The sequence below is a fragment of the Macaca mulatta genome, chromosome 7, assembly GCF_049350105.2.
Source record: "Macaca mulatta isolate MMU2019108-1 chromosome 7, T2T-MMU8v2.0, whole genome shotgun sequence".
Taxonomy (NCBI): Eukaryota; Metazoa; Chordata; class Mammalia; order Primates; family Cercopithecidae; genus Macaca; species Macaca mulatta.
The window spans coordinates 51427940-51454609 of record NC_133412.1 but is presented as its reverse complement, the minus strand read 5'-3'; the positions used below and the strand labels follow the sequence as shown (position 1 = coordinate 51454609).

Sequence of the window (26670 nt, the reverse complement as noted above, 5' to 3'; positions counted from 1 at the left end):
TGGGTGTGGGGGCAAGCCAGAACTGCTCTGGGGAGATGAGTTCCCAGAAAGCAATGAGTGAGCAAGTGCTTCATCGTAGCTATGAAACATGGAGTTGCAGAGATCTGGGGGGATACATAGGAGGGAGTGTGTAGGATCTGCATAGGCAGAGGAGAGAGAGGGCATATCCAGGGATGGGGGGAGCTGGAGCAAATGCTTATAAACACGATTGAATATGAAACATGCAACTTCTGTCACTCGCCAGTCATCTCTGTCCCCTTCTCCCTTATACTTCCCCCTGACTCCCTCATCACCCATCCTGCAGACAGAACAGAATGCACTCTCTTCTCTTAGCACTGCCGAGCCCATTCCAAAAATGTCCTAGGTCCAGAACCCCTGGCTGCCAGCACATTCTCCTGTTGGGCTGACCCAGATCCTCCTGGCTGCAGTGGACAGGAGGACAGTGAGAAAAGCAGCACAGATAGAGACACCAAGAAAATCAGCACCCTGGCCATGCCTCACAGGTCACCAAGGCCCTCAGCATGGTCACCCAAGGAGGCTGAGCCCTCTACAACCTGGCCAGCTTCAGTTCCCGGAACGTTTGCTGAAACTGCTGTCAGCGAGCACATGGACTTCAATGCAATTACAAAAGCTCTAAGAACAAGAAGTGCATTCATTCATTAGTAGCAAATTACACTAAATTATCTTAGCAAATAAGGCAAAATGTCAGTTCAGCGGCTGGCAGGCTCTGCAGATACATCAGTCCCTCTTCCCCACCTCCAACAATGGGGCCACACTCCACAGGGACTTTTTAGGAGAGGATATTGAAATATGAGGAGCAGGAATGAAACAGAATAGGGTATAGACCAGCACCCAGGGAGCATTCTGGCCTGTAAATTATGGTAGATAGGTAGGCAGGTGGACTTCAGATGGGTGAGTTTTGAGACTGAGGAAGAACTAGAGGCCAGAGAGCTTCAAGAAGGAGGGTGGGGGTGGTAGAGGAGAGCTGCTGTGCTTCAGTCATTCTGGATACTGCAGGGCTGCAATGTGGTAGAGACCCCAGGATGCCCTGATTCTGAAGCACGTGTGAGATGGGAGGTGGGGGAGAGCAGGAAAAACATGAAGGCTATTATTTCCCTGAGCCTGGCACACAAATGTAGACTGACGGCTACAGGGAGCAGGACAGATGGTCCTTCCCTCCGCGGAGGACATGGTGCTGGAGGGCAGAGGGAGTCCAAAGCAGCCATGTGGCTATCCACATCTGGAGGCCTGGGGGCGACAGGTGAGAGACACAGAGGCAAAAGGGAGGCTGTGAGAGGAGGAGGGGGAGGGGACGCTCAGGAGTAGGCAGGGCTCCCCATTTCCTAGAGCTAAAAAGGACTGAACCATCACCAGTGGCACCGCATCCTTCATCATCATTCTCCCAGAGCCTACGTGTCTGGTCTGAGTGAGTGCAGGAACTCAGGATGCCTGTTCTCCCCCGCCCCACAACACAGGGAACAGGGCCCCCTTCTTTCTGAATTAAACATTATCACTTCCCTCAACCTTCCTTGCTCCTGTATTTTCTGTGCTTCCCTTAGTTAAAAAAAAAAAAAACGCACGGAGTCCAATATGGTGATCACTGAGAATAGCTAGCTTACCTAAGAGGTGGCGTCTCAAAGGTCTCTGCTCAGGGCTGTCTTCCGAATCCTGTTTCACATCAATTTATAAGCCAGACTAGGGCCAGTGGCATATGCACATCAAATATTTAGCAATAAACTCAATCAATTCCATCAGAACTTCTGGGGATGGAGCCCAGGCACCATTTACAACTCCCAAAGTGATTCTAATGGACACTCCAGGTTGAGAACCACTGGACTAATGGGATCAGGAGCTGTATCACTAGGAACATAGTGCCCAGGACGCGGGAGGTGAGAGCTGATCTATTATGAGCTGAAGCATCGTGATCCATGCCAGAGCCTCAATCTGCAAGGGACGCTGATGAAACACATCCAGAGGAGGGCGTTTGGGTGCAGAAATCATATTAGCTAAGGAAGGCTGAGGGGCAGGGGATATTTTGCTGCTCAAATGCTGGAGAAAGGCTGAGGGCAAAGGTCACAGACCCTTGTCTGAGGGCCGGGTTATGGCTCCTCTATGAGACTCAGGTGTTTCTCTGTTCTAACAAAGCTCTGCCTCATTAGTAATGAAGTAGTGTCACCATAATTACCTGGAGCTGGCAGTGCCAAAGGTTATGAATACTCTCTGACACAATTGCAAGAGATTTAACCTAACCTGAGCCACCTGCATCCAACAGGATGCTGGCCAGGCACAGTGGCTCTCGCCTGTAATCCCAGCACTTTGGAAGGCTGAGGCAGGAGGATTGATTGAACCCAGGAGTTTGAGACCAGCCCAGGCAACATAGCAAGACCCTGTCTCTGAAAAAAAAAAAAAAAAAAAAATTTAAGTTAGTCAGGTGTAGTGGCAGGCACCTGCAGTCCCAGCTACTCAGGAGACTGAGGCAGGAAGATCACGAGCTCGGGAGGTTGAGGGTGCAGTGGGCTATGACCGTACCACAGAACTCCAGACTGGGCAACAGAGTGAGACCTTCTTTAAAAGAAATAAGAAAGAAAAAAAAAAAAACCCAAAGATGCTGAGAACCTTCCCCCATCAATTACGGTGCTCCGGGTGCAGGGCTCGACCCTGGCACACACTCACTCAGACCACAGTGCTGGGCCCACATAACCCACCAGGAGGCAGACACACTCACCCAGGACTGGGGTCCCGGGATCCCAGACAGCTCCTGGGAACGGAGGCAGCGGCAGTGACAGACAGATGCTGAAGGGCAAGGTGGTCCAGAGCAGATGGAAGGGATAACTGCAGGCCCTGTATGCTACTGAATCAGGCTCCACTCTGAAGTCTCCGAGAGCCCAACTGGATGTGAATTCCAAGTACCATCTCTACCCTGTCTAGAATCAGTTTTTCCAGCCACCCTAAGTTTTCTTCACTTGCACATTCTTACTGCCACAGGGACTGGCTAAAAAGGCAGCTGAAACAATTGGCAACTCTCCCAACACTTAAAATGTATCCAGAGATCCCACTTCTAGGGCTCCATACTGTAGAAACTCGAGCACAAGCCTGCATTATTTGTGTCTAAACTGTAGGAACTAGCAAAATATAGGCTAGAACAGCAGTACTATGAGATACTATGTAGCCATTTAAAAAGAACGAGGGAGTTCTTTGCAAGAAGCTAGATACAAAATAGCATGTACTGCACGATTCCATTTATATGAAGTTCAAGAATAAGTAAAACTAATTGGTGAAAGCAGCCAAGTGGGCAGGGCTGTTGCTTGGGTAGGGACACTAGGGAACTTTCTGGAATCCAGGAACCGTTCTATATCTTGATCTGGGTAGTGGTTATATGGGTAGAGATTTGTGTAAAAATTCATGGAGTCATACACTGAGGATTAGCATCTTATAAATACTAGAGGTATGTTACACATCAATATAGAAAGCAAAGAGGATGAGGACACTCTAGAAGAATTGACTTGGGAAAAGAGTAAAAACAGAAAAAAGCATTGCATAATGTTTGATTAACAAAAAAAAAAAAAAAATTTTTTTTTGTAAATGTGTAAGACTGGATACAACAGTCTAGAAGGAGGCCAGTCTAGTAGCAGAGCCAGGATTGAAAGTCAAGTGTCCTGACCCCCAGCCCAGGCTTCTCCTGCTGCCCAGGGTCTGCGAGTTAAGCAGAATGCTCCAAGCACACAAGTAGAAGAGGCAGGATGATCCAGATGCCCTGGCCATACCATTTTCACCCCTCCTCCCAGTCTCCTTCCTCTGGGTGGTGAGTGGTCAGATCCACTAATTGGTCTTCAAGCCCTGGTTACAAATGGTCCTAGAGGCGAATTCTGGTCACACCTTGAGCCAGGCAAATGAACCTTGCTCTGTCCTCTTTTAATATGGATGTGACACCTGCAGGCTACAGCTTGTCGCACTGTGAGAATTATTTCTCCATTAAAATGCAGGAGTTGGAGCTTTGCCCAGGAAGGGCAGCTAAAAATACTGCTGCCCAGGGCACTTGTCACCAGAGGACTTAGTTGCCACTCTCTTTACCCCTAAGCCTCCAGGCAAGTCCCACACCTGCTGGGTCCGTGCACATGTCTGAGCCTTATCCAGCCCTGTCACAAAGAAAAAGCATGGGTTCCTGTGCCTGTTTTACAGATGAACAAACTGGGCTTCAGACAGCTTGTTCCAAGTCACTGTGCTCAATCTACAAAATCACCTAAGGAGCAACAGTGCGTGGGCCCGACTGCAGGGAGGGAAAGAATAGCCCCTCACGTGTGCCCAGCACCTAATGGTTTGCAGTGTCTTTTTATGTTTATTTATTTTTGAGATGGACTCTCACTCTGTCACCCAAGCTGGAATGCAGTGGCGCGATCTCAGCTCGCTGCAACTTAGACCTCCTGGGCTCAAATGATTCTCCTGTCTCAGTCCCGAGTAGCTGGGATGACAGGCACGTGCCACTACACCCGGCTTTTTTGTATTCTTAGTGGAGACAGGGTTTCACCATGTTGGCCAGGCTGGTCTTGAACTCCTGACCTCGGGTGATCTGCCTGCCTCAGCCTCCCAAAATGCTAGGCTTACAGGCGTGAGCCACAGCACCCGGCCTGATTGCAGTGTCTTCTCACCCACTTTGTCCAACCCTCTCAACAGTGTTTTGAAACAGGAACTATTACTGTCTCTACCTTACTGGTAGGGACTGAAGCCCAGTGCGGTGAAGCAGCAAGCTCAAGGGCACACAGTGGGTTGGAGGGGCAAAGGCGTAAGTCTTTCAATCCTAATACCCACCCAGAGCACCAATGACAGGACCTCAAGCAACATGACTGATCTCACCCCTAGGGCCATCAACTTTGTAACAAACCCTGCAGTTTGTAAAGGGTGCCACATACTTTTTGGGAGATGACCTGTCACCCCTATTTAATAGATAAGGAAAGTAAGGCTCAGAGGTATGAAGGACATGGACACAGGTTACTAGCAGAGGCAGGACTGAAAGTCAAGTGTCCTGACCCCCAGCACAGGCTCCTCCTGCTGCCCAGGGTCTGCAAAGCTCCAGGCTGTCCCAGTGCCAGGACACTGTCATCCAGGGGCAAACAAATGCAGTACCCTAGGCAGGCTCCCAGAGCCCTGAATCTGGCTCTCTGGAAGCCTGCATGCCTCCTCTCAGTCTTTCAAAGTGGAAGGTGGTTAAAACCTCAGTTCTGTTCTTCCTTTTTTCTTTAGAGACAGAGTCTTGCTGTGTTGCCCAGGCTGGAGTGCAGTGGTACAATTACAGCGGATTGCAACTTCGACCTCCTGAGCTGAGGATCAAGTGATTCTCCCACCTCAGCCTCCTGAGTAACTAGGATTACAGGTGTGTGCCACCACACCTGGCTGATTTTTTATTTCTGTGCAGAGACAGGGTCTTGTTATATTGCCTGGGCTAGTCTTGAAATCCTGGCCTTAAGCGATCCTCCCACCTCAGCCTCCTAAAGTGTTGGGATTACAGGCATGAGCCACTGTGCACCGGTGGCTATTTTTCATACAAGAAAGCCAAGGCTCAGAGAAGGGAAATGTCCTGCTTAGGGTCATAGGGCAGAACTCTGTCCTGGGAATGGACCTCTGATCCCTGGCCCGGTGCCCATCCAATTGAGTCAGCCAGAAACAGCATTCAGAATTCTTCCTGGTGCCAGCTTCTTACTGAGTCTCAGCTTCCCAGTCTCTAAAATGGGTACATCAGCAGAGGTCCTAAACAAGCCTAGGTTTGAGTTTTCTGAGGGAAAGAAATTGGGTGATGCTTCCACTGGGAGGAGCCCCATAGAGTGACCAAAGGGCCTGGCTTTCTGGACAACCAACTTCACTTTATCCAGGGGGAACCTGAAGGCAAGGAGGGAGCCAAATGGCCTTGGAGATCCAGTGATTTCAGGACAGTGAGATAAGGAGGGCCAGGCTTCAACATCCAGGAGAGAATCCTGCCGGTTGAGGCCTGGGGCCCACCCTGCTTCCAAACACTTCACAGAGAAAACGTTTCTTACAAAGACATTTATTTTCCCCAAAACATACCTCCAGTTTACAAAATCCCTCCGAGTTCCACACTTAAATTAGAAGTCCTCACATCTTCCATTCCTGGGGCAGGCAGAGATGACATCCAGAAGGCATCAGAACATCTGAAGTCTCACTCTACTGGAGGCTGGGAGCTGGCCAGAGGCAAGCCAGGAAAAGACTGCCCCGGCCCCAGAATAGCACCATGGTGGGGGCGGGGGGCAGTCCCCTCTATGTCCCCAAAGCACTCCTGGCCCTGCCCTGCCCCGGGCTCTGCCTCTTCTGCTGCTATGAAAGGTCCAGAGGGCCTTGGTGCCTGCCCACCTGCCCACGCCTGCACAGACACTTTGGATACCACCAGATTCTCTAGCTGTGGTGAGGGGCTATGTCCCTCTCTCCAGGTTTCTGCCCCAACCCCATGCTCTGGGTAAGAATTAGGGGTGGGGTGGGGGTGAGGTATCCAGGAAGCCTTGAGCACAGAGGAGGTGTGGAGCAGGGAGCGAGGCAGGGGCCCCCTGCAAACCGCAGCGTGCAGTGTAGTTAGTTGTCTGTCTCCCAGCTGGATGGGGAGTCCTTGAGGGAGGAACTTGATCTTCCCAAGCAGGGCCCCCAGCACCTAACGCAGTGCTGACATCTGTAGTTGCTCAATAAACATTAACTGAATGGATACATGAAAGGAAAGGAACAAAGAGGTGGGAAGGCAGAAGGACAGAAGCTGACCCCCAGGGGCCCCATCACAGATCCCCGGAGAACCAGTGTGACCAGCACATGCTTCCGTGGGGAGGATGGGCAGGGGAGAGGGGCACTGCAGAGGAGGCTGGGCCGGGGGGAACCACACGTGTTCCAGCACGTGCATCTGCAGGTCTCTGCACAGCTGTGCAAGTGGTGGGCGCAGAGTGCCCACTGTCTTCACTTGGGGCAGAGAGGGAAAAGGCCAGTATTGGAGGAAGGAGGGGAGAGGAAACAGCTTCTAGACTCCAGGAGATGCTGAGGCCGCATTGTCCCTGTCTGAGAAGACAAGATTCTATGCAGGTGGAAGCCGGGCTGAACATGATCACTAGTGTATCAGGGCCATTGGCCATTGGAGAAACAAGGCCAGGGGTGACTATGCATCGTGTCTTTGGTGAAATAAGGCAGGGGGTCAGTCAGTCTGAATATTGCATCTTTTGGAGAAAAAAGGCAGCCAGATGGTCCACGCAGCACTGGAAGAAGAGGGTGGCGATGTGGTCAGTGTGCTGTGTCGCTAGGAAATGTATGTACGGTGAAACAAGGCAGCAGGCAGGATGACTTAGAGAGATAAGGCTGTGGGTGGTCTGTGTACTGTGTCTGTAAGAAATAAGGCAGCAGGATGACTTGGGAATCATGTCCATTGGAGAAATAAGGCTGCACAGTGGTCTGTGTATCACATCCATTGCAGAAGGAGCCCACCTGTCAGAGCAGGATGCATCTGTTGGGGGCAGGGGTCACAGTGCAGCTCCATTGCAGCCAGAGGGTAGGAGCTGTAGGGAAGGGCAGCAGCTCCCTGGTCCTCATGGTCAGGCTAATTCTTGTCCATCATCTTCATTTCATGAGGGGAAGAAAAGAAAAGGGATGGGAAAAGCATTAGATGCCAGAAGCATCTATTTTGGGGATCGTGCCAGAAGCCCAGGAACCTGGTCACACTTCAGGTGGGGAGTGTGTGTGAGACAGCAGCCCAACGGAGAGCCCCCATGCTGACCACTGCCGTGGAGGCCCAGACACAGATGCAGGTGCCAGGCATGCCGGGGCACCTGAGGGGGACCACCTCACGCAGCCCCCTCTCAGTCCCCACAGGTCCACAGCCCTACACACTTCCCTTCACTCCCCTCTAAGTGCAACACTTTTCCCTTCTCATCTCCAGATCCCATTCACCCTCCAAGGCCAGGCCCAATTCCCTCGTCCAGCAGGCAGCATACCCAGTGTCCCCTCCACACTGGTTTCCCTGAGAGTGACACGGCAGGGGCCTTCCTCCTTCCCCCGAGCTTCCTGTCTCCATGTGGAGGGCCATCCCAAAGACTCATATTTCAGACCCCACTCTGCATCTGGAGCTGAATGGAGACTTGGGAAGAAGGGCTTGGGCCCTGCCCCTGCCCTCGCCTTCACCCATTCTTGCGGCTCTGTGTGTCCCTGGGAAGAGGAGCTCTCCCATCTGGGCACTGCCTCTGTGGTTGTCCAGCATGGCCAAAGACTGAAGGGGCAGGCTGCCTCACCAAGGAGCAGGATTAGGAAGCAAACTGGTTTGTCCAACCAGGCCAGAAACTCTTCAAAACCAAGCTGACTTTTTTTTTTTTTTTTGAGATGGAATCTCCCTCTGTCACCCAGGCTGGAGTGCACAGGTGTGATCTCAGCTCACTGCAACCTCCGCCTCCTGGGTTCAAGTGATTCTCCCGCCTCAGCCTCCCAACTAGCTGGGATTACAGGCATGCACCACCACACCCAGCTAATTTTTGTATTTTTAGTAGAGACGGGGTTTCACCATGTTCGCCAGGCTGGTCTTGAACTCCTGACCTCAAATGATCCACCCACCTCGGCCTCGCAAAGTGCTGAGATTACGGGCGTGATGCACCACACCTGGCCTAAGCTGACACTTTTTTTTTTTTTTTTTTTTTGAGACAGAGTCTCGCTCTGTCCCCCGGCTGGAGTGCAGTGGCGCGATCTCGGCTCACTGCAAGCTCCGCCTCCCGGGTTCCTGCCATTCTCCTGCCTCAGCCTCCCAAGTAGCTGGGACTACAGGCACCCGCCACCGCGCCCGGCTAATTTTTTGTATTTTTTGTAGAGACGGGGTTTCACTGTGGTCTCGATCTCCTGACCTTGTGATCTGCCCGCCTCGGCCTCCCAAAGTGCTGGGATTACAGGCGTGAGCCACCGCGCCCGGCCAAGCTGACACTTTTTATCTCCATCTGCCCAAATCTTCTATGGTTATTTGATTCTGAACAACAGGAAAGAAATGACTTATCTCCTACATTTCCAAATGTCATCACTGACATTATAACAATAGGCCTCATAATGACTATGGACATTTACTAACCACCTACTGTGTACCGGGGACATGGCTACCCAGCTGAACATTTCTCTAGCCTCCCCTGAGTTAGGGCTCATATGCCTGGGTTCTGACCAATGGGATGTGACGCAGGCTACTTCCAGTCAAGTTCTAGAAGGAAACATATCCTTCCTTTTTCTCCCTTTGGCTCTGGAGGGGGTGTGTGAGCTCGAACAGCTTCTTAGACCTAGGAATGAAAGCTTGAAGTTGAAGAGGGCAGAATCCAGGTAAGCGGAACCTGGCTTCAGGTCATCAGTGGTTTTATGATTACCTATGCTGACACTATCACAGGAAGGAGGAATAAACTGTCCTGGTTAAGCCTCTGTCATATTTGGGTCCCATTAGAGCAGATGGGACCTTGGTTATTCAGCCCTCTGCCATCTCACCACGGGGAAGTTGAGGCTGCTCTTCTGCAGAGGGGGCCTCAGGTCACCAGTGAAAGGATGATGCCTACCCACCCTCTCAGTCTCTCACACACAGATGTGTGCACACACAGACACAATCTCAAGCCCAGGTGTCTTTACCTTCTTTGCTGTCAGAGTGTTTCAGAGGCTGCAGGGCTGTAAAAAAAAAAAGGAGGCATACATGGTGAAGAACTGTGGGAGGTGGTGGGGTAGGGAGTCAGGCAGAGGAAGGAGTGAGGGCTGGAAAGGGCAGGAGAAGTTAGCAGAGTGGGACCACTTCACAGCACAGGGGAAGGGGCCCTAGGCTGCTGCCCGAAGCCCCAGCCCCAGGTCCCAGTTCCACTCTGTGGCTTGTCATTCTCTCTGGGCCTTAGTTTTCTGCATCTGCAGAATGGGACAACCCTTGAGCCCTCCACCTCCAGCTGGAGTTGCGGAACTGCCCTGAGCCCACTCTACACACAGGGTGATGTGAGAAGCTAAAGGAGGCTGGCAGATTTGCAGGTGGGCCTGGGACCATGTGGAATGAGACTAACCAACTCCCTCACCCACACTCTTCTCCCCACTCCCTCCCTTCTGCCAACTACATCTGCCTCTGAGCATGAAAAATGAGGTCTGATCCCAGAGCTGTCTCTATGCCTGCCACACTGGGCACCAACAGGCAAAGAATTAATTGGCATAATTTATAGCAGTCCCCAAGTGTCAATCTCCTGCCCTTCCTTCTGCGGGGGTGGGGAGGAAACCGGCATTAACTGGAACCATCCCAAATGGCTCAGCGGAAACCTGCCTCTCCCAGCCTAGGATCCCCTGGAAGTTGGCCTCCAGCAGCCATGGGCACCAGTGCCTGGGCACCACCCAAGCTGGGCCCCCAGCTTACTGTGCCATGCTCCTATGTCCTTTGCAAGTACCTCCCTCTCCAGTCACCTGAGAGAGCTTCAAAACAGCCAGGGCAGGGTCAGGATGACATTTTACAGATGGGAAACTGACACCCAGAGGAGCAAGGCACCTTGCCCAAAGCTACAGAGCCTGTAACTAGAACAGGATTGTCTTAAGCTGTTTGCCTAATAGTAATAGGACTCCAGCGTATTAAGCACTTGGCACTAGGTATGGTACTAGGTCCTTTATGTATGTTATCTCAATTAATTAAATTAATAATTCAAACAACCTGTGAATCTGTGATTATCCCCATTTTACATAAGAAGAAACTGAAGTCAGAGAGGCAAACCATCTTGCTCAAGGCCACTCTGTTTACCTGAGATGGAGCTGGAACTTAAACCCAGACTGCCCTGTCTCTGGAGTCCCTGCTCCCACCCCTAGGAAGCTACCAGACGCCACACTGTGGGGCCAATCAGGTGGAATCAGCCCTGGCAGATGGGGAAAGGTTGGCAGGAGAAATGAAGACACACCTGGGAGGGAACCGGGTGATCCACCTCCTGCCTAACTCTGGGCAAAGAGCAGACTCACCGGGGTGGCAAGGCCTCAGTCCAGAGAACACATTTCATTCAAACCTTACAGCAAATCTGTCCCCTCCAGATCCTAGAGTCCTCTCTCCTTTCCCATATGTCCCTCTCCCAGCCAAGAGTGCCAGCTCCAAGTTCAGACTCACCTGTCTTGGATCCTTCTCCCTCCCCATCCTGGTCCTCAGCTCCTGCAAACACAAGAACTCAGAATAAACAAAACTCTTTCACAAGCCCATTTTCATGCCAGCACTTTCCCACCCAAGAGTGCAGGAAGCTAGTGAACAGGGCCTGAGTGGGCCTGACCTGTGGTCCGAATGCTAGACACGGGTTGGAGCCCGAGAGCAGAGCACAGCAGAGCTCAGCCTGTGACAACATGAAGGGGCTCCCGGCCTGGAGCCCACCACTCACCCAGCCAAAGACCACCCACCCAGCCTGGAGCCCACCACTCACCCAGTCAAAGGCCACCCACCCAGCCTGGAGCCCACCACTCACCCAGTCAAAGGCCACCCACCCAGCCTGGAGCCCACCACTCACCCAGCCAAAGGCCACCCACCCAGCCTGGAGCCCACCACTCACCCAGCCAAAGGCCATCCACCCAGCCCGGAGCCCACCACTCACCTAGTCAAGGACCATCCACCCAGACTGCAGCCCACCACTCACCCAGTCAATGACCACCCACCCAGCCCAGAGCCCACCACTTACCCAGCCAAAGGCCACCCACCCAGCCTGGAGCCCACCACTCACCCAGTCAAGGACCATCCACCCAGACTGCAGCCCACCACTCACCCAGCCAAAGACCATCCACCCAGCCTGGAGCCCACCATTCACCCAGCCAAAGACCATCCACTAAGCCTAGAGCCCTTACCACATACCCAGTCAAGGACCACCCATCTACCCTCCACCAGCCCACCCACGCATCACCTCACCCATCCGCTTGCTCAGTAGCCCTGCCAACCATCAACCTCCAACAGATGCAACCAACCAGCCGTCTACCCGCTCATCCTTCCACCTGTCCACCTCACAAGTACTCACCTATCTGCCACCTGACCACTCTCTTCTTCCCTCTCCTTCCTGACCTCCAGCCATCCCCAGCCTCTGACTACCCATCTACTCTCATGCATCTGTTTACCCACCAGGGTCAACTCACCACCCACTAATGTCCTCTCACCCACTTGCCAGTCACCAATGCCAGCTCAGGCTGACCCTCAGCCCCACAAATGGCAGCTGCTTCAGACCCTCTCACTCTGAGGCAGGCATGTTCCTCCCCAGTGCCATGCCTGCCCCTGGCGTGCCGACATTTGTGCCGCACAGCTTCCATGCTCTGGCCTGCTCTCTCACACTTACACTTTCACAGGCACACTTGTTTACACAGACACACTCATCCCCTTGTAGCACTTGGCCTTACACTCCCACCACCTTCCAGTCACACTCATCCACACTCATCCTGTGGTATCTACACATGGACAGACAGGCTCATGCTTGTTCACACACACAAGACATAGACTCAAGGTCACACACAGACAAATCCAGCCCCCTTCGCACACTCACATTCATTCTGTCTCTAGAAAGTGACACTCTATTGACACCAAAGACACAGCAACATACCCCAAGACACGTAAGTGCACACACACACACCCTCACCTGCATTCTCCTCCTCACAGCTCTGTTTGATCTTTCTCCAGCACACGAAAGCCAGGGCCACCAGCAGTGCAACGAGACAGACAGAGAGCCCCACGGTCACCCACAGGGCCTCCGGGGGGAATGTCATGGGCTGCCCTGAGAGAAAAAGTAGGAACGGTGAGACCGTCAAGCTTGGCCCCATGTCCCGGAGGACAGCACCATTGGCTCCAAGTGTGAACAGGGGCTCCCACCCTCACTGGGCCCTAACACTATGAATAAAGCTCACTGAAGTTCCCATAGTCCCTTCGCCATACACTCCCCAAACCCTGATACAACCCTGGCTGATGGGGACACGCCTCAACCAGGAAGGATTGAAGAGTCTGTGGTTGAATGATGCTCAAGAACCTTCTATGGCTCCCTAGTGACTTTAGAATAATGCTTCAAGCTTCAAGGGTGATTCAAGGACCTCTATAAGCTGGCTGCTGCTTACCCTCCCCTAACCTTTCTTTCTAATTCTACTGTAGGAGCCTCAGCTCCAGCCAAACTGGTGTCCTAACCATTCTCCCCAGAAGCAACTGGCTCCTTCCAACCTCTGCACTATTGCTATCAGTTTCCCAAACTCTCTACCTAGCTCACTATTCACCTCCTCCAGAGGCCCTCTTTTGACTGCTCCAGTCCCACCGGGTGACGTTTTCCATTCTACGGATCAGGAGGCAGCAAGCGACGGCCCATGGGCCGAAGCTGGCTTGTGGCCTGTTTTTGTACAGTCCACAAACTAGTGATGGTTTTTACATTTGTAAAGGAATACCAAAAAAAGATGGGGGAAGGCGGAGGAGGAACAGAAGGAGAAGCAGCAGCAACAGAGATGGTGTGTGGCCCACGATGCCTAAAAACATTTACTCCCTGGCCATTTACAGAAAACATGTGCTGAGCCCTACATACAGATGAGGTCACTGAGGGGGCTGGAGCGAGGGCTGGGAGTTTCCCCAAGGAGTCAGGTAGGTCTGCAGGGGCCTTGCCAGGGGGATATTTACGTGAAACACTGAGGCCCCTCCTCTTAGAGCTCACATCAAGAGGGATGAAGTTGAGAACCCAAAGCTGGGCAGGGCCAGGAGCTGTTCTGAGCACAGCCTGTGTGGCTCCATCTTACACACCATCCTCCAGGCTGGCCCCTGCACCCAGCTGGGTCCTGGGCAGAGGTCTTGAGAGGAAAAGTCTGAAAAAGACAGTGCTGCTTTCCTTTGCTCTCTGGAGACGATGCGTGCCCAGGGCCTCAGCACCTTCTGCAGGAGGCCCTGTCAGTGCAGTGCGCAGTGCCATGGACCCTTTGGCAGCAGAGACCCCAGCATAGGTGCACCTCATGCAGGGATCTGTAGATGTCACCTTCAATAGGCACCGCTGGTAAAACTGCTGCGCTGGCCATTGGAAGCAGAGGGATCCATCGCCCCAGTGATGAAGAGAGGTATGCAGAAAAGGAGGGCAGCAGCTAATGTGGTGGCCAAGAGGGCCCGTCCACAGAGCACACAGTAAAAAAAACAACCACCGCCACCCTGGAAATCCCATCATGGGGCTCTGACGGCAGAGGAGGGGGCAGAGCCACAGAAATGCTCAAGCAGAGGGTCTCTTTCCATGTTCCCCCTTAGCTGGTGTTGTCCCTGGAACACAAATTAGATTTGCCCTGTTCACCCAAGAAAGGACAGAGCTAGGGTTCAGGCCACATCTCCAGGGCTTGCTCCATAAATCCCCCTCTGAGAGGCCCTGCACAGCACATTCAACTTCACTAACTTCGTCAGGTATGGGACAGACCAGCTGGAGGACTGAAAGCCTGATCCCAGAATGTTTTACATGACACAAAGCTGCCTGAAGCAAAATACAGGCCAAGGGCTCCAAAGTAGGCCAGAACTACTCTAAGAAAAACAGGAGGCTGGCTGGTGGGGAGGAGAGGAAATTAGGCTGAGAGGCCAAAGTTGGATTCTGATCGTGGCTCATCTCCTCGCTGCAGGGCGCTGGAGCCTAGGCCTGCGGATCCACGGAGGAGTTTAGAGAGGCAGCGAACCCTCCAGAGTTACATGCAAACTGCCGCATTGATCATTTATCCAATTTTCAAAGAGGGGTCTGACCCCAAAGACTCAGAACCATTGTGCCAGTCTGTGACCTTGGGAAAGCTCCCCCTTCTCTGTGGACCTCAGTTTCTTCATCTGTGAAATGTGCTTGGCAACAACGGTCTCAATGAAATCACTCTTTTATTTTTATTTATTTTTTAAGACAGTGTCTTGCTCTGTCACCCAGGTTGGAGTGCAGTGACACTATCTCAGCTCGCTGCAACCTCCGCCTCCCAGGTTTAAGCAATTCTCTTGCTCCAGCCTCCCAAGTAGCTGGGACTACAGGTGCGTGCCACCACACCCAGCTAATTTTTGTGTTTTTAGTAGAAACGGGGTTTTACCATGCTGACCAGGCTGGTCTCAAACTCCTGACCTCAAGTGATCCACCTGCCTTGGCCTCCGAAAGTGCTGGGATTACAGGTGTGAGCCACCACACTCGGCCCTAAATTCTTTTGAAATCACTTTACATGTTAGCTACTCAAGTTTAAAATAGAGAATTTTCTCTTAGGTGAGAAACATTCTCTTTGCAATCACATTTATACTCACAAGTCCTTTCTGCACAGCATCTCAAATATCCAGCTCAGCCCAGGGTACAAATGACCACGAAGACCCCTTATGCTTCAAGGCCTTCTCAGCTCCCACTTGCCCCTGGAGGTGTCCTCACGACCACCCTCCCTCCTCTGAAAGCTTCATATCCTCTGCCAAGATCACTCTATCTTGTATTTCTTCTTTTCTCCTGTGAACAGCATTTTCACCACTAGACCATATGCTATTCTCTAAAAGGTCAAGGACATGTCTCAGAACATTAGAGAGCTCAGGGCAGCCACTCTCTCCTGGATAGCACAGGCCCATGGGGTCTCCAGGAGGGGAGTGGTTTCCATCTTGGGGAAGGGGTGGGCAGAGGGAGCACATCCTTGCTGGAAGGAAACACCTAAGAGAGAAGGAGGAGTGAGCCTGAACTCCAAGCAGACGATGTGATGGGCCGTGGCTCCGAGCTTGTCAGAAGTGAGGACCACATAGGGCTCAAGGGGAAAAGGACAGGAATAAGTCAGTGAGTCCTGAGGTGCGTGCAGACCTGGAAACTGGGGGCGAGATCAGAACTTGGATGGGCTGGGGGTCAGGTGGAAGTCGTCAGAAGACAAGAGGAGAACCAGACAGACAAAACCTGCTGTCCTGACCTCACTGTGTACCAGGAGGAGGTCCCTGGGAAAGCTCAGAGACAGATACTGAAGAGCCAGACTGAGCACATCGGCCCAGGAAGTGACTAACTAGAGGCCTCTCAGGGCCAAACACAGATGGAGACTGTGGCTCTTGACCTCAACACCCTTCACACCCTCAGGCACAAGAGGTGCCCACCAGGCTAGGACCTGGAAACCAGAGACTAAGACTCACTAAAGGGGCAGCCTCTATCTGGTGTTTGACCACATGGGGGCAGCAGAGACAGCCCCTGCCCATCCAACTGCTGCCTGGGTGGAGCTCAAGTCTGCAGGAAGAAGAGCTGACGTTGACTCAGGTGTTGAGGACTAACTGGGGAGGTCCAGCTGTCACTCAGGGCTTCAGAATCAGATGGCATCCACGGACCCAGAATACCTTCCTACCACTCAGAGGAGTTGCTGTTGGAAAGCACACTCACACAAGTCCCCTGGGCCATGCCTTGTGGCTGCCCCAGCATTCCTGCCCATGCCTCCAAATTCCGGGCAGGTACTTTGTCCTCTGCATAAGAAGCATAGGTGCCACGAAAAGCACTCTTAGGAAGGCAAACATTATAAATGGTTCTTATCAGCTCGAGTCCCTTAAGGACTTGTGGGGAAGAGTGTGAGCACCTGACGTCTATGAAAGGGATTTTGAAAAAGTCTTCTGGCCACCCAAACCTACGGAAATTCCACCTTAGGGTCCGGTAAAGAGGCAGTTACTCGCGCTGTCCTTCCCCAGCTGTTCATCTGCCCGTACCTGTGATGGTGACAGAACCATGCGCGTCCTGCTGCAGCACAGGGTTGCGCACCAGGCAGCTGTAGGTGCCGTTCGCACCCAGCACCACCCGCAGGACGCTGTGCACATCGAACAAGCCCTGCTCATTGGCCATCTGCGACGTGGTCACGTTGCCAGTCAGGGGCGCACCCTGCCCATCCTGCCAGAACACCTCGGCCTCAGGGTAGCCCCGGTAGCTGGAGCACGTGATGGTCACCGTGTCCCCGGGCCGCAGGTCCTTGTTAGGCTCCAGGGTCATGCTGGGCTTCGAGTAGGGAGCTGGAGGTGGCAGAGGACAGGGGTCAAGGGCAGGGCAATGGCAGATGACGAAAAGGATGCATGGGGCTGAGTACAGGAATCAGCACTGGGGCTGGGGTTCTGGGAGCAGTGGTGTAGCAGGGGGTGAGCTGCAGGGGGAATGGAGGATGAACCAAGGGGAAGGCGTCCCCCTCCCGGTGCTCACCGGCCACCTGCAGGCTGACTGCAGCGCTGCCAAAATCCCGGATGCTCACGAAGCAGGTGAAGCTGCCTTCGTCCGCCACACGCACGCGCTGCAGCCTCAGGGATGCGTTGCCCTGTGCCAGCAGGTCCAGGAAGAGCGCCGTGCGGTTGGCATAGGCGCTGCCCTGGTCCCGGCCCTCGGTGAAACTGTGCACCAGCTGTTTGGTGTCTGTCAGCTGCCAGATGAGGTTGAGCTGTGCCAGGCTAAAGCCAGGCTCGGGGGAGAAGGAGCAGCGCAGGGTGGCATCGGTGCCCACCAGGGCTACCACCGGGTCCTCAGGGACCTGGACCTCCACGGCTCCTGGGGGCGGGGTCAGAGGGGCAGGGTGGTGAGGAGAAGCAGGACTCTCCAGGCTACCATCCAAGTCTCCCAACCTCTTCCCCCATCAACTCCCAGACCCTGTTCCGTCTTCCTATTTTCTTCTTAGATGCAAAAGTAAACTAAGCCTGAGGACTCTCAGATATGGAGTCTTCTCAGTCCTCTGAGAACAATCACAGCAGGTGGGTCCTGGCCTGACCAGATCAATCCCAGGGCCAGGCCTGGGCTAGATGACCCTCACCGACTCCAGCCCTGGTGAATCCTGCCATCAGGACTCCTTTCTTTCTCCCACCCATCTGCTAACCCAGATGTGGCTCCAGTCTTCCCAGAGGCTTCCAGAGCCTTGAAGTCAGGAAAGCCAAGAAGGCCTGTGATTGCTCCGCCCCCAACCCCATCCAATGAACACCCCCACCTCCCCGTTATCTTTCTCCCTATCATTAGGAGGCAACTCGCTGTTCCGGGAGACTGAAGGTGGGGCCAGATTCGGAGCTCCCAACCCCTGCTGATAGAAGCAGAACCCCCCTCCCCCAGGGGGACATTGAAGCAAAGAAACCTGTGGGGCTTCTCTGGGGTGTGATGGTGATGGAGCCGTGTGCATCCTGCTGCAGCACGGGGTTGCGCACCAGGCAGCTGTAGGTGCCGTTCGCACCCAGCACCACCCGCAGGACGCTGTGCACATCGAACAAGCCCTGCTCATTGGCCATCTGCGACGTGGTCACGTTGCCAGTCAGGGGCGCACCCTGCCCATCCTGCCAGAACACCTCGGCCTCAGGGTAGCCCCGGTAGCTGGAGCACGTGATGGTCACCGTGTCCCCGGGCCGCAGGTCCTTGTTAGGCTCCAGGGTCATGCTGGGCTTCGAGTAGGGAGCTGGAGGTGGCAGAGGACAGGGATCAAGGGCAGGGCAATGGCAGATGACGAAAAGGATGCATGGGGCTGAGTACAGGAATCAGCACTGGGGCTGGGGTTCTGGGAGCAGTGGTGTAGCAGGAGTGAGCTGCAGGGGGAATGGAGGATGAACCAAGGGGAAGGCGTCCCCCTCCTGGTGCTCACCGGCCACCTGCAGGCTGACAGCAGCGCTGCCAAAATCCCGAATGCTCACGAAGCAGGTGAAGCTGCCCTCGTCCGCCACACGCACGCGCTGCAGCCTCAGGGATGCGTTGCCCTGTGCCAGCAGGTCCAGGAAGAGCGCCGTGCGGTTGGCATAAGCGCTGCCCTGGTCCCGGCCCTCGGTGAAACTGTGCACCAGCTGTTTGGTGTCTGTCAGCTGCCAGATGAGGTTGAGCTGTGCCAGGCTAAAGCCAGGCTCGGGGGAGAAGGAGCAGCGCAGAGTGGCATCGGTGCCCACCAGTGCCACCACTGGGTCCTCAGGGACCTGGATCTCCAGGGCTCCTGGGGGTAGGGGAAGTGGGGGACATAAAATGGGGACTGAGGACAGGTGGGAACTCTCTGGGCCTCCCTAGTCCCCCTCCCTGCCCCGCTAAACCCAGGCTCTATCCACCCCTCCTTTTAAGCCTGAGACCCAAAGTAATTTATTGTCTCAGGGCCTCATTCAGTTGAGAATATAGTGAGCACCTGCAGGTGTCGAGCATAAGAGTCAGAAATGCAACAGAGAGCAACACTAAGGTCACACACCCACAGAAGTTACATTTTAATGGGAGAGAGGGACAAACGGGCACACAGATTCTCATCAGCATGTGACTAAGGTATGTGAAGAAAAGAAGCCAGCAGGTTAGCAAGTGAAGCAACAGCTTTTCAAAAATCTGGCAGGTACTTTACACCTGCCTGCGCCATGTGCATTTCCCCATGAGCGTAAGTAATTTTAAAAACTGGGGAGTCCAAAACAGTATCCACCAAAAATGTCAATAGTGGTTTTCTCTGGAGGAGAGAGAATCACAAGTGCCTTTTTTTTCCTTTTCCTAAAGAAACACGATTTGTTTGTATACAAGAGAGAACACCCGTACCTTTAAATACGGTGGTGAGGCATGTGATCTTTAAAGCGATTAAGCTGAAATGTACAAGGAATGAAAAAGAGCTGACATACAGAGAACCCCGTAGAGGAAACAGCAGGTGGAAGGCCCTAAGGCAAGACTGGCCTTGCTGTGTGGAAATATCAGGGAGTGTTCCGTGTGGCAGACGCATCTGATGGGAGGGCATGTCCCACCCAGACCAAAGTTGACTTGGAGAAACCAGTGAGGAATCTAAGTTTTTCTATGAGTAATGGGAATCACTGGGGAGTATTTTAATCATGCATAATCTGAGTAGCAATGCTTAAAACTCACTCTAGCTCCTCTGTGAAGACTGGACTGTGGCAGGGCAAGGGGAAGGCCAGTTAGGGGCTATTTCAGCCATCCCTGTAAGAGGTGAGGGTGGTGTGGCTTCAAAGGGTGGCAGTAGAGAGGAAGAGAGGGGGGCAGATTCAAAGTTAATTTAGGAGGGAGAATCAACAGGACTTGCTGACGAGTTAGAAGGGGAAAAGGCCTGGCGCAGGAGGCCGAGACAGGTGGATCACCTGAGGTCAGGAGTTCGCGACCAGCCTGGCAGATATGGTGAAACCCCGTCTCTACTAAAAAATACAAAAAATTAGCCAAGTGTGGCAGTGCGCACCTGTAATCCCAGCTACTCGGGAGGCTGAGGCAGGAGAATTGCTTGAACCTGGGAGGTGGAGGTTGCAGTGAGCTGAGATCACGCCACTATTGCACTCCATCCTCCGCAACAGAGCAAGACCCCATCTCAAAAAAAAAAAAAAAAAAAAAAGGACGAAGGAGGAGGGGGAGGCAGAAGGAGAGGAAGAGGGGGAAGAGGGGGAGGATGGGGAGGAGGAGGAAAGCTGGAACAGGCATCCCAGCTGTCCAGAGTCAACTCCACTCCCAGAGACAGGGCCAGGTCATGTCCAGAGCCAGAGCCTCCAGCAAAAAGCCCCTGGGCAGGGTCCCTGATCCCATCCCTGCCCTCTATCCTGTGGAGTTACCCCGCAGCCTCCCCACCCGGTCACCTCTGTCTTCATACTAGCTCTTCTTCTAGAGCCCTGGATAGTTAGGCAGGGGTCCTGATAGCCTTTCTTTTGGGGAAGCGAGCCCCCCACCCTGGCACTACCATTCTTGGGTAATGATTAGATTGTGTGCTTCGAGCACTAGCAAAACAGGCACACTCAAAATGTGTGAAGATCAGCCTTGAAACAACGCCAACTGAATACAGCACTCGTTAAAGGTTTCCTGCATTTAGAAAAAGAACATTGACTTTATGGTTATTATTTTTATTGTGGATCATACTCAGTATCATAATCTTCGCAGTACCTAGAGATCTCTAAAGTTTTTTTTTTTTTTTTTTGAGACAGAGCCTCGCTCTGTCGCCCAGGCTGGAGTGCAGTGGCGCCATCTCGGCTCACTGCAAGCTCCGCCTCCCGGGTTCACGCCATTCTCCTGCCTCAGCCTCCTGAGTAGCTGGGACTACAGGCACCCGCCACCACGCCAGGGGTTTCACCGTGGTCTCGAGCTCCTGACTTCGTGATCCGCCCGCCTCCGCCTCCCAAAGTGCTGGGATTACAGGCGTGAGCCACCGCGCCCGGCTGAGATCTCTAAAGTTCTTAAGCTAGCCTTGGATCTCTTGCTGAAACCCCTGGTGCCCCAGGCCAGTTCTCATGCCCTGTCAGTCGGACCAGAGTGTCCCTTGGAGGGGGCATTTGGGGGAATGAAACCTGGTAAGTCACCCAGACAAAACCCTTTCTTGCTCTAGAGAAATCAGAGCAGCCATGGGTAGAGACAGGCACCACTTCTTTACGGCCACAAGATGGCGCCAGACACTCAGCTTCGTCTTCCCCACAGAGGAAGCTGTCTCAGAGCAGAGATGCTGATGAGAATTTGAAATGCGGTGAGGATATTATTAAAATAGCTATTATTATTGAGTGCACTGTGTGGGGAGAGTCACATCGTTTATTCTACACAGTTATTGGGCACCTACTATGCAGCAGCCGCCCTGGCCCTGGGATGGACCCTGCTCTTTGAACAGGGAGGAAGCAAGAAAATACCAGGTGGGGGCAAATCTAGGCAGAATAATGCAGGGAGGCCAGGGATAGGGAGGGAGGAGCGGCAGTGTGCAATTTTATACAAGGGAGCCAGGAGAGCCTTGAGAGGAGGTGAGACTGAGCAAAGACCTCAACAAAATATGGGATCTAGTCATGCAGACATTTAGGGGCAGAAAGTTCCAGGCAGAGGAAAAAGCGAGTGGAAAGGTCCTGGGAGGGGGCACACACAGTGTATTCAAGAAACAACACGATCACATTTAGCACTCATGTTCCCATTTTACAGACAAGGAAATGGAGGCTAAGAACAGTACAGTGAGTTGCCTACTGGATCCCACAGGTGGAAGTAAGGTATGGCCCTGCTAGCCAGAGCTGGCTTGGCAGGACCCCTGACAGGCGTGGGCACCCCCTCCCCAACTGCCACAATCACTGTCCCTCCCCTCCAGTCCCCATGCTGCTACCCTCACCTGTGAGGCAGAACCACAGTGCTCCCAGGGCTGCACCCACATGCACACCCATGCCAGGGCTGCCCCGCCGATGCAGCATCTTGCTGTGAGGCAGCTGACAGCTGGGCTCCCCGTGGTGGAAGGCTGCCCCTGCCTGGGAGTAAGAGGATGCAAAGCCTTTGTCTCCAAAGGTTCTCCCCAGACCGTCTCTCGCCTCATCTCTCCTGGACCAGAGTGGGGAAGGCTGCAACTGCCCACTGGGAGGTCTTCGTTCCCATACCCCACAGGGCCCCCTGCTGAGATGCTTGGCAGGGAGTCCCTGGGGAGGCCTGACAGGGAAGATGGGGCAGGGGGCAGCTGCGATCCACCCTTTCAGGTAAGATGTATCCAAATATAAGGAAGAGGAGGCAAGGCAGCAGGTGAAGGCAAGGTTGGCTTGCTCTGGGGCTAGCATGTGTGCAGATTAATTTGGCAGTAGCTGGTAGGGCAGAGCAGGAGCTCCTGTCGGGGCCAGACTTAGAGATGGGCTGACAGGTGTGAACTGTATCCTAAAGGCAGCTGGGAGCCACTGAAGCTTCCTGAATAAGGGAAATACATGGTCAGAGCTGAGCTTCATGAAAATTAATCTGATAGCACCTCCACCCCCATCTGATGGGAGGGTGTGTTTCAGCCAGATCAAGCAGGGCTTTGAGAGACTAGTGAGGAATTTAGTTTTTTCTATGAGTAATGGGAATCACTGGGGAGCGTTTTAATCACACATAATCTAGGCAACAATGCTTAAAACTCACTCTAGCTCCTGGGCACAGACTGGATTGTATCAGGGCGAAGGGAGAGGCCAGCTAAGAGGCTCTTTCAGGCTGAGTGTGTTGGCTAATGCCTATAATCCCAGCACTTTGGGAGGCTGAGGCAGGCGGATCACTTGAAGTCAGGAGTTTGTGACCAGTCTGAACAACATGGTGAAACCCCATCTCTACTAAAAATACAAATAATTAGCTGGGTATGGTGGTGGGCACCTGTAATCCCAGCTGCTTGGGAGGGTGAGGCAGGAGAATCGCTTGAACCCAGGAGGCAGAGGTTGCAGTGAGCCAAGATTGCGCCACTGCACTCCAGACTGGGTGACAGAGCGAGAGTCGATCTCAAAAAATAAAAATTAAAATTAAAAAAAGAGGCTATTATAGCCATTCCTGTAGGAAGGGATAGTGGTGGAATAAATGAGGGGGCAGACAAAAGAGAGAAAGCATGTCTGGGTAAAAGTGACAGCATTTGAGGACTTGGGTAGAGAGAAAGAGCAGTCAGGTTGGCTGTGGTTTCAAGTCTCAGTGACAGGGTGGAGCATTCACTGAGGCAGAGAAAATGGAAGGGTTCAGTACAGCTTGTGTGAAGTCAGCAGTATTTGCAAAGAAGCTTCTAGGACAGAGTTTTAGGAGGCGACTAGGTGTATGAGTGTGGGAATGCAGAGAGAGAACATTTGGTAGCTTAATATATCTGTATTGAGTGACCAAGACAGATCAGAAGTAGAAGAGGCAAGGACTGGGGATGACCCCAAGGCTGGAGTCAGGACTGAGTAAGAGGCAGGTCTGTGGCTGCAGGTCAGGCCTGAGCTGGGGATGGGAACAGCGGACATCCCTAAGTCCAGCCGTGCTCCCAATCCCAGCCACCCTCCAGGCTGCACACACCTCTTCCCTGAGTCTGACAGCTGCTGCCTAAACATTCGCACCATGTCCTGATCAAGCCACATCTATGCCAACCAACATTGATCAACCAGAATAGAAATGATTTCACGTCCTCCTAACACCCTGGGAGATAGGCTGTACCACTTGGTCCTATTTTTGCAGGACTTTAAAAAATCAAAGCCCATGGCCGGGTGCGGTGGCTCACGCCTGTAATCCCAGCACTTTGGGAGGCTGAGGTGGGCGGATCATGAGGTCAGGAGTTTGAGACCAGCCTGACCAACATGGTGAAACCTCATGTCTACTAAAAATACAAAAATTAGCTGGGCGTGGTGGTGCAAGCCTATAATCCCAGCTACTCAGGAGGCTGAGGCAGGAGAATTTCTTGAACCCAGGAGGCAGAGGTTGTACTGAGCGGAGATCGCGCCACTGCACTCTAGCCTAGGCAATAGAGCAAGACTCCATCTCAAAAAAAAAAAAAAAAAAAAATTAAAGCCCAGATAAGTGACTTTGTTGATGTCAAATAATTTGCCAGTCAGCACAGCTGAAAAGAGTCCAATTCTGCTACACCTTTCCACCCTTCCGCAGAGCAAACCTCATTAACAGCTGCTAGCCTCAATTCCATCCCAGGCGCCCAGCCTCAATCCTTCCAGTCCCAGCCAGGCACACCCGCCCCCCACCACCCTCTACTCCTACACACACACACACACCCCCAGCAGCTGGGCTGAGGGAGTCCCTCAGCCAAACCATGTGCATCCTGGCCAGCCCCCCTTCTCTCCCAGCTGTCTACAGTGGGGAAGCCCTGAGCAGCCACTTCCTTTCCAGACGCTTCCGGCCTTAAAGCCTTGCCGCCTGCTGAGTCAGCAGTCTTCCCGGGCTCCATTCATAAAGCACCTTTGGCAGGCACCACATCCTGCCTGCCCTACAAGGGCCACCCTGAGGCCCACAGGAAGATCCAGCAGGCAGCTGCCTGCACAACCTGCCCACCCCCTGCGGGAAGCACCAGGGCTAAGGATGAACGGACGCCCAGATTCCACGTCTCCCTTCCTCTCTTTACCCCCAGACAGAACCAAGGCCTGTGGGTTCTTCCTGGGCCACCTCCCTCACTCTCCACACTGCTTCTCAAGCTTCCATCTTTGCTCACTGGCCCTGCTTGCTCCTCTCTTTCCCTGCCAGCCCCATTCTCTAAGGTACCTTCTCTTAGGACCTAAGACAGGAATCTGCCCATGTCCCTCCCCTCTCAAGAACTTCCCATGGCTCCCCATTCACTATAGAAGTCAGACCCCATTCCTCTGCCTGGCACTCAAGACCCTTCATATAACTGTCTCCTTCATATATCAAGCTAATTCCTGCCACTCTGGGCAGGTGCAGGGAGCAGAGGGCACCTCCCCTGATCAGACCTACCCAGGCTCTCCCAGGGCCGAGCTGCCCTTCCCTCCAGAGGGAAGATGAGGAACTTCCAGGGCAGGGCTGGGCCCGGGACTTGCTCCCTTTCATTCCTTTCCTAGACTCTGGATCCTGGAAACCTGCCCTGGAGAGAAGGAGTTTGACAGTCCAGAAGCAAAGAGACCAGAGGAGTCCACGGCACCCAGAGACCCCTACCCTGACAGCTGGGCCTGAAGGAGCTGAAGACAGGAGACAAAGACAGAGCTCAGAAAGGAAGTGCTCCTGGATAATGGGAGAGTGGCCTGGGAACACAGAGCTGGGCATCCCGGAACCCAGAGCCACGTGCAGCCACGCAGGCCTCATGTTGCCTGTGTACCCCACCCCCACAACAATGTTTTCCACAAAGGGGAATCTCATCCCCAGCCAGGACCTGCCCTGGAGTCAGCATGTGCCACCCCTCCACGTGAGTCACCCGCCAGCACCCACTCCTGCTTCTCCTCCTTCCTGCTCTATACCAAAACCACAGAGCACCTTGGGCTTTCACAGAGCAGCAGAAGTGAGCGCTCAGGCTGTCCTCAGCCTAAGGTACAGCAAGGGCATCCAACCCTGCAGAAGCAGGGCCATAGGGAGGCTCCCAAGAGGTGACCCAAGATGTGCCCTCAGAAAGCTACAACAAATCCAGACTGCACCTGGGCTGGGGGCCAAAATGCCCTGGGCCTGGGGATGCCCAAGAGGGTCTCCTTGCCCCCACCATAATCACCCACATCACTCTACTTCCTCCTAACCCCCGACTTCCTCCCAGTCCCCGCAGGTGCTCCTTGGGCAACACTTCCCACAAAGAGGACAAAAAGGGTCAGAGAGACACAGAGTTCTGAAAATGTCAGACAAGTCCCTGGATCCAGCTATGCCTGAAGCAAGCTGCAGACCTAGACTGCCCAGATATTTGAGCCTACCATTTTTTTCCTTAAACCAGTTTGAGCTAAGTTTCTATTGTCTGCAACTGAAGGAGTCCTTGAATCTACATGCATTCATATCTTTAGTAATTCATTTCTCTACTTACGGAGCTCCTGGTAGGGAAGTACTAGGGGCAGAGATGACTAAGATACGCTTCTGTCCTCAAGGAGCAGATTCTAATAGGGAAGAGGGACGCGTGGGTAGATCACTGCAGTTCGGTATAGTATACTATTTATGATATAGTCAGGGTGACTTGGAGGCACCTCAAAGGCATAACCCAAAAGGTGATCCCTGAAAAGTCATGAGCAGTTCCCCAGGTAGCCACGCTGGGAAAGGTAGCCCTTTCCTGAACTCCAGAGACCCATCCTCCTGACACTGCCTGTCTGCCTCTCAGCCAGATCTCCTTGGAATTCTAGAAAATGAGCCCAAAGTTTGGGGTTCTGGTCCCAGCTCTGACACTTTGTTATGCAATCTTAACTAGGTGACTTCTCTTCTCTGAGCTCACCTATAAAAGAAAAGCTTTGTGGATTCTGGTGGAACTTTATCAGTATTTGATGCTTTCAGGGACTATATCCTTAAGGTTTAGCCAATTCACAGCCACGCAGTTCACACTTAAAATGCATAAAGTGACTGTGGCAGAAATTGCTAGTTGTTGTCCACTTGCACCCATTTTCTCCCTTTTATTTTTAAGAGACAGGGTCCCACTCTGTCACCCAGGCTAGAGTGGTAC

General features: G+C 53.1%; 1 protein-coding gene across 14 annotated transcripts in view; it reads right to left on the bottom strand.

Annotated features, from left to right (window-relative positions):
• Positions 1-6021: 6021 nt before the first annotated feature.
• Positions 6022-26670, bottom strand: part of CD276 (CD276 molecule) — a 31170-nt gene continuing 10521 nt past the window's right edge. For 9 of the 14 annotated variants that reach the window (XM_077939820.1, XM_077939826.1, XM_015142678.3 and 6 more), the window contains 9 exons: positions 21952-22084; positions 18517-18855; positions 18019-18333; positions 17109-17447; positions 16628-16924; positions 12597-12731; positions 11102-11143; positions 9619-9654; positions 6022-7594 (listed from right to left, as the gene is read on the bottom strand). In XM_077939820.1, the coding sequence (XP_077795946.1) occupies positions 7572-7594; positions 9619-9654; positions 11102-11143; positions 12597-12731; positions 16628-16924; positions 17109-17447; positions 18019-18333; positions 18517-18855; positions 21952-22084 (1659 nt within the window). In that variant the 3' untranslated portion in view covers positions 6022-7571. Of the gene's footprint in view, positions 7595-9618; positions 9655-11101; positions 11144-12596; positions 12732-16627; positions 16925-17108; positions 17448-18018; positions 18334-18516; positions 18856-21951; positions 23232-24390; positions 25446-26670 lie in introns of those variants that run through there. The other 5 variants (XM_028851105.2, XM_028851106.2, XM_077939822.1 and 2 more) reach the window with 4 other exon arrangements.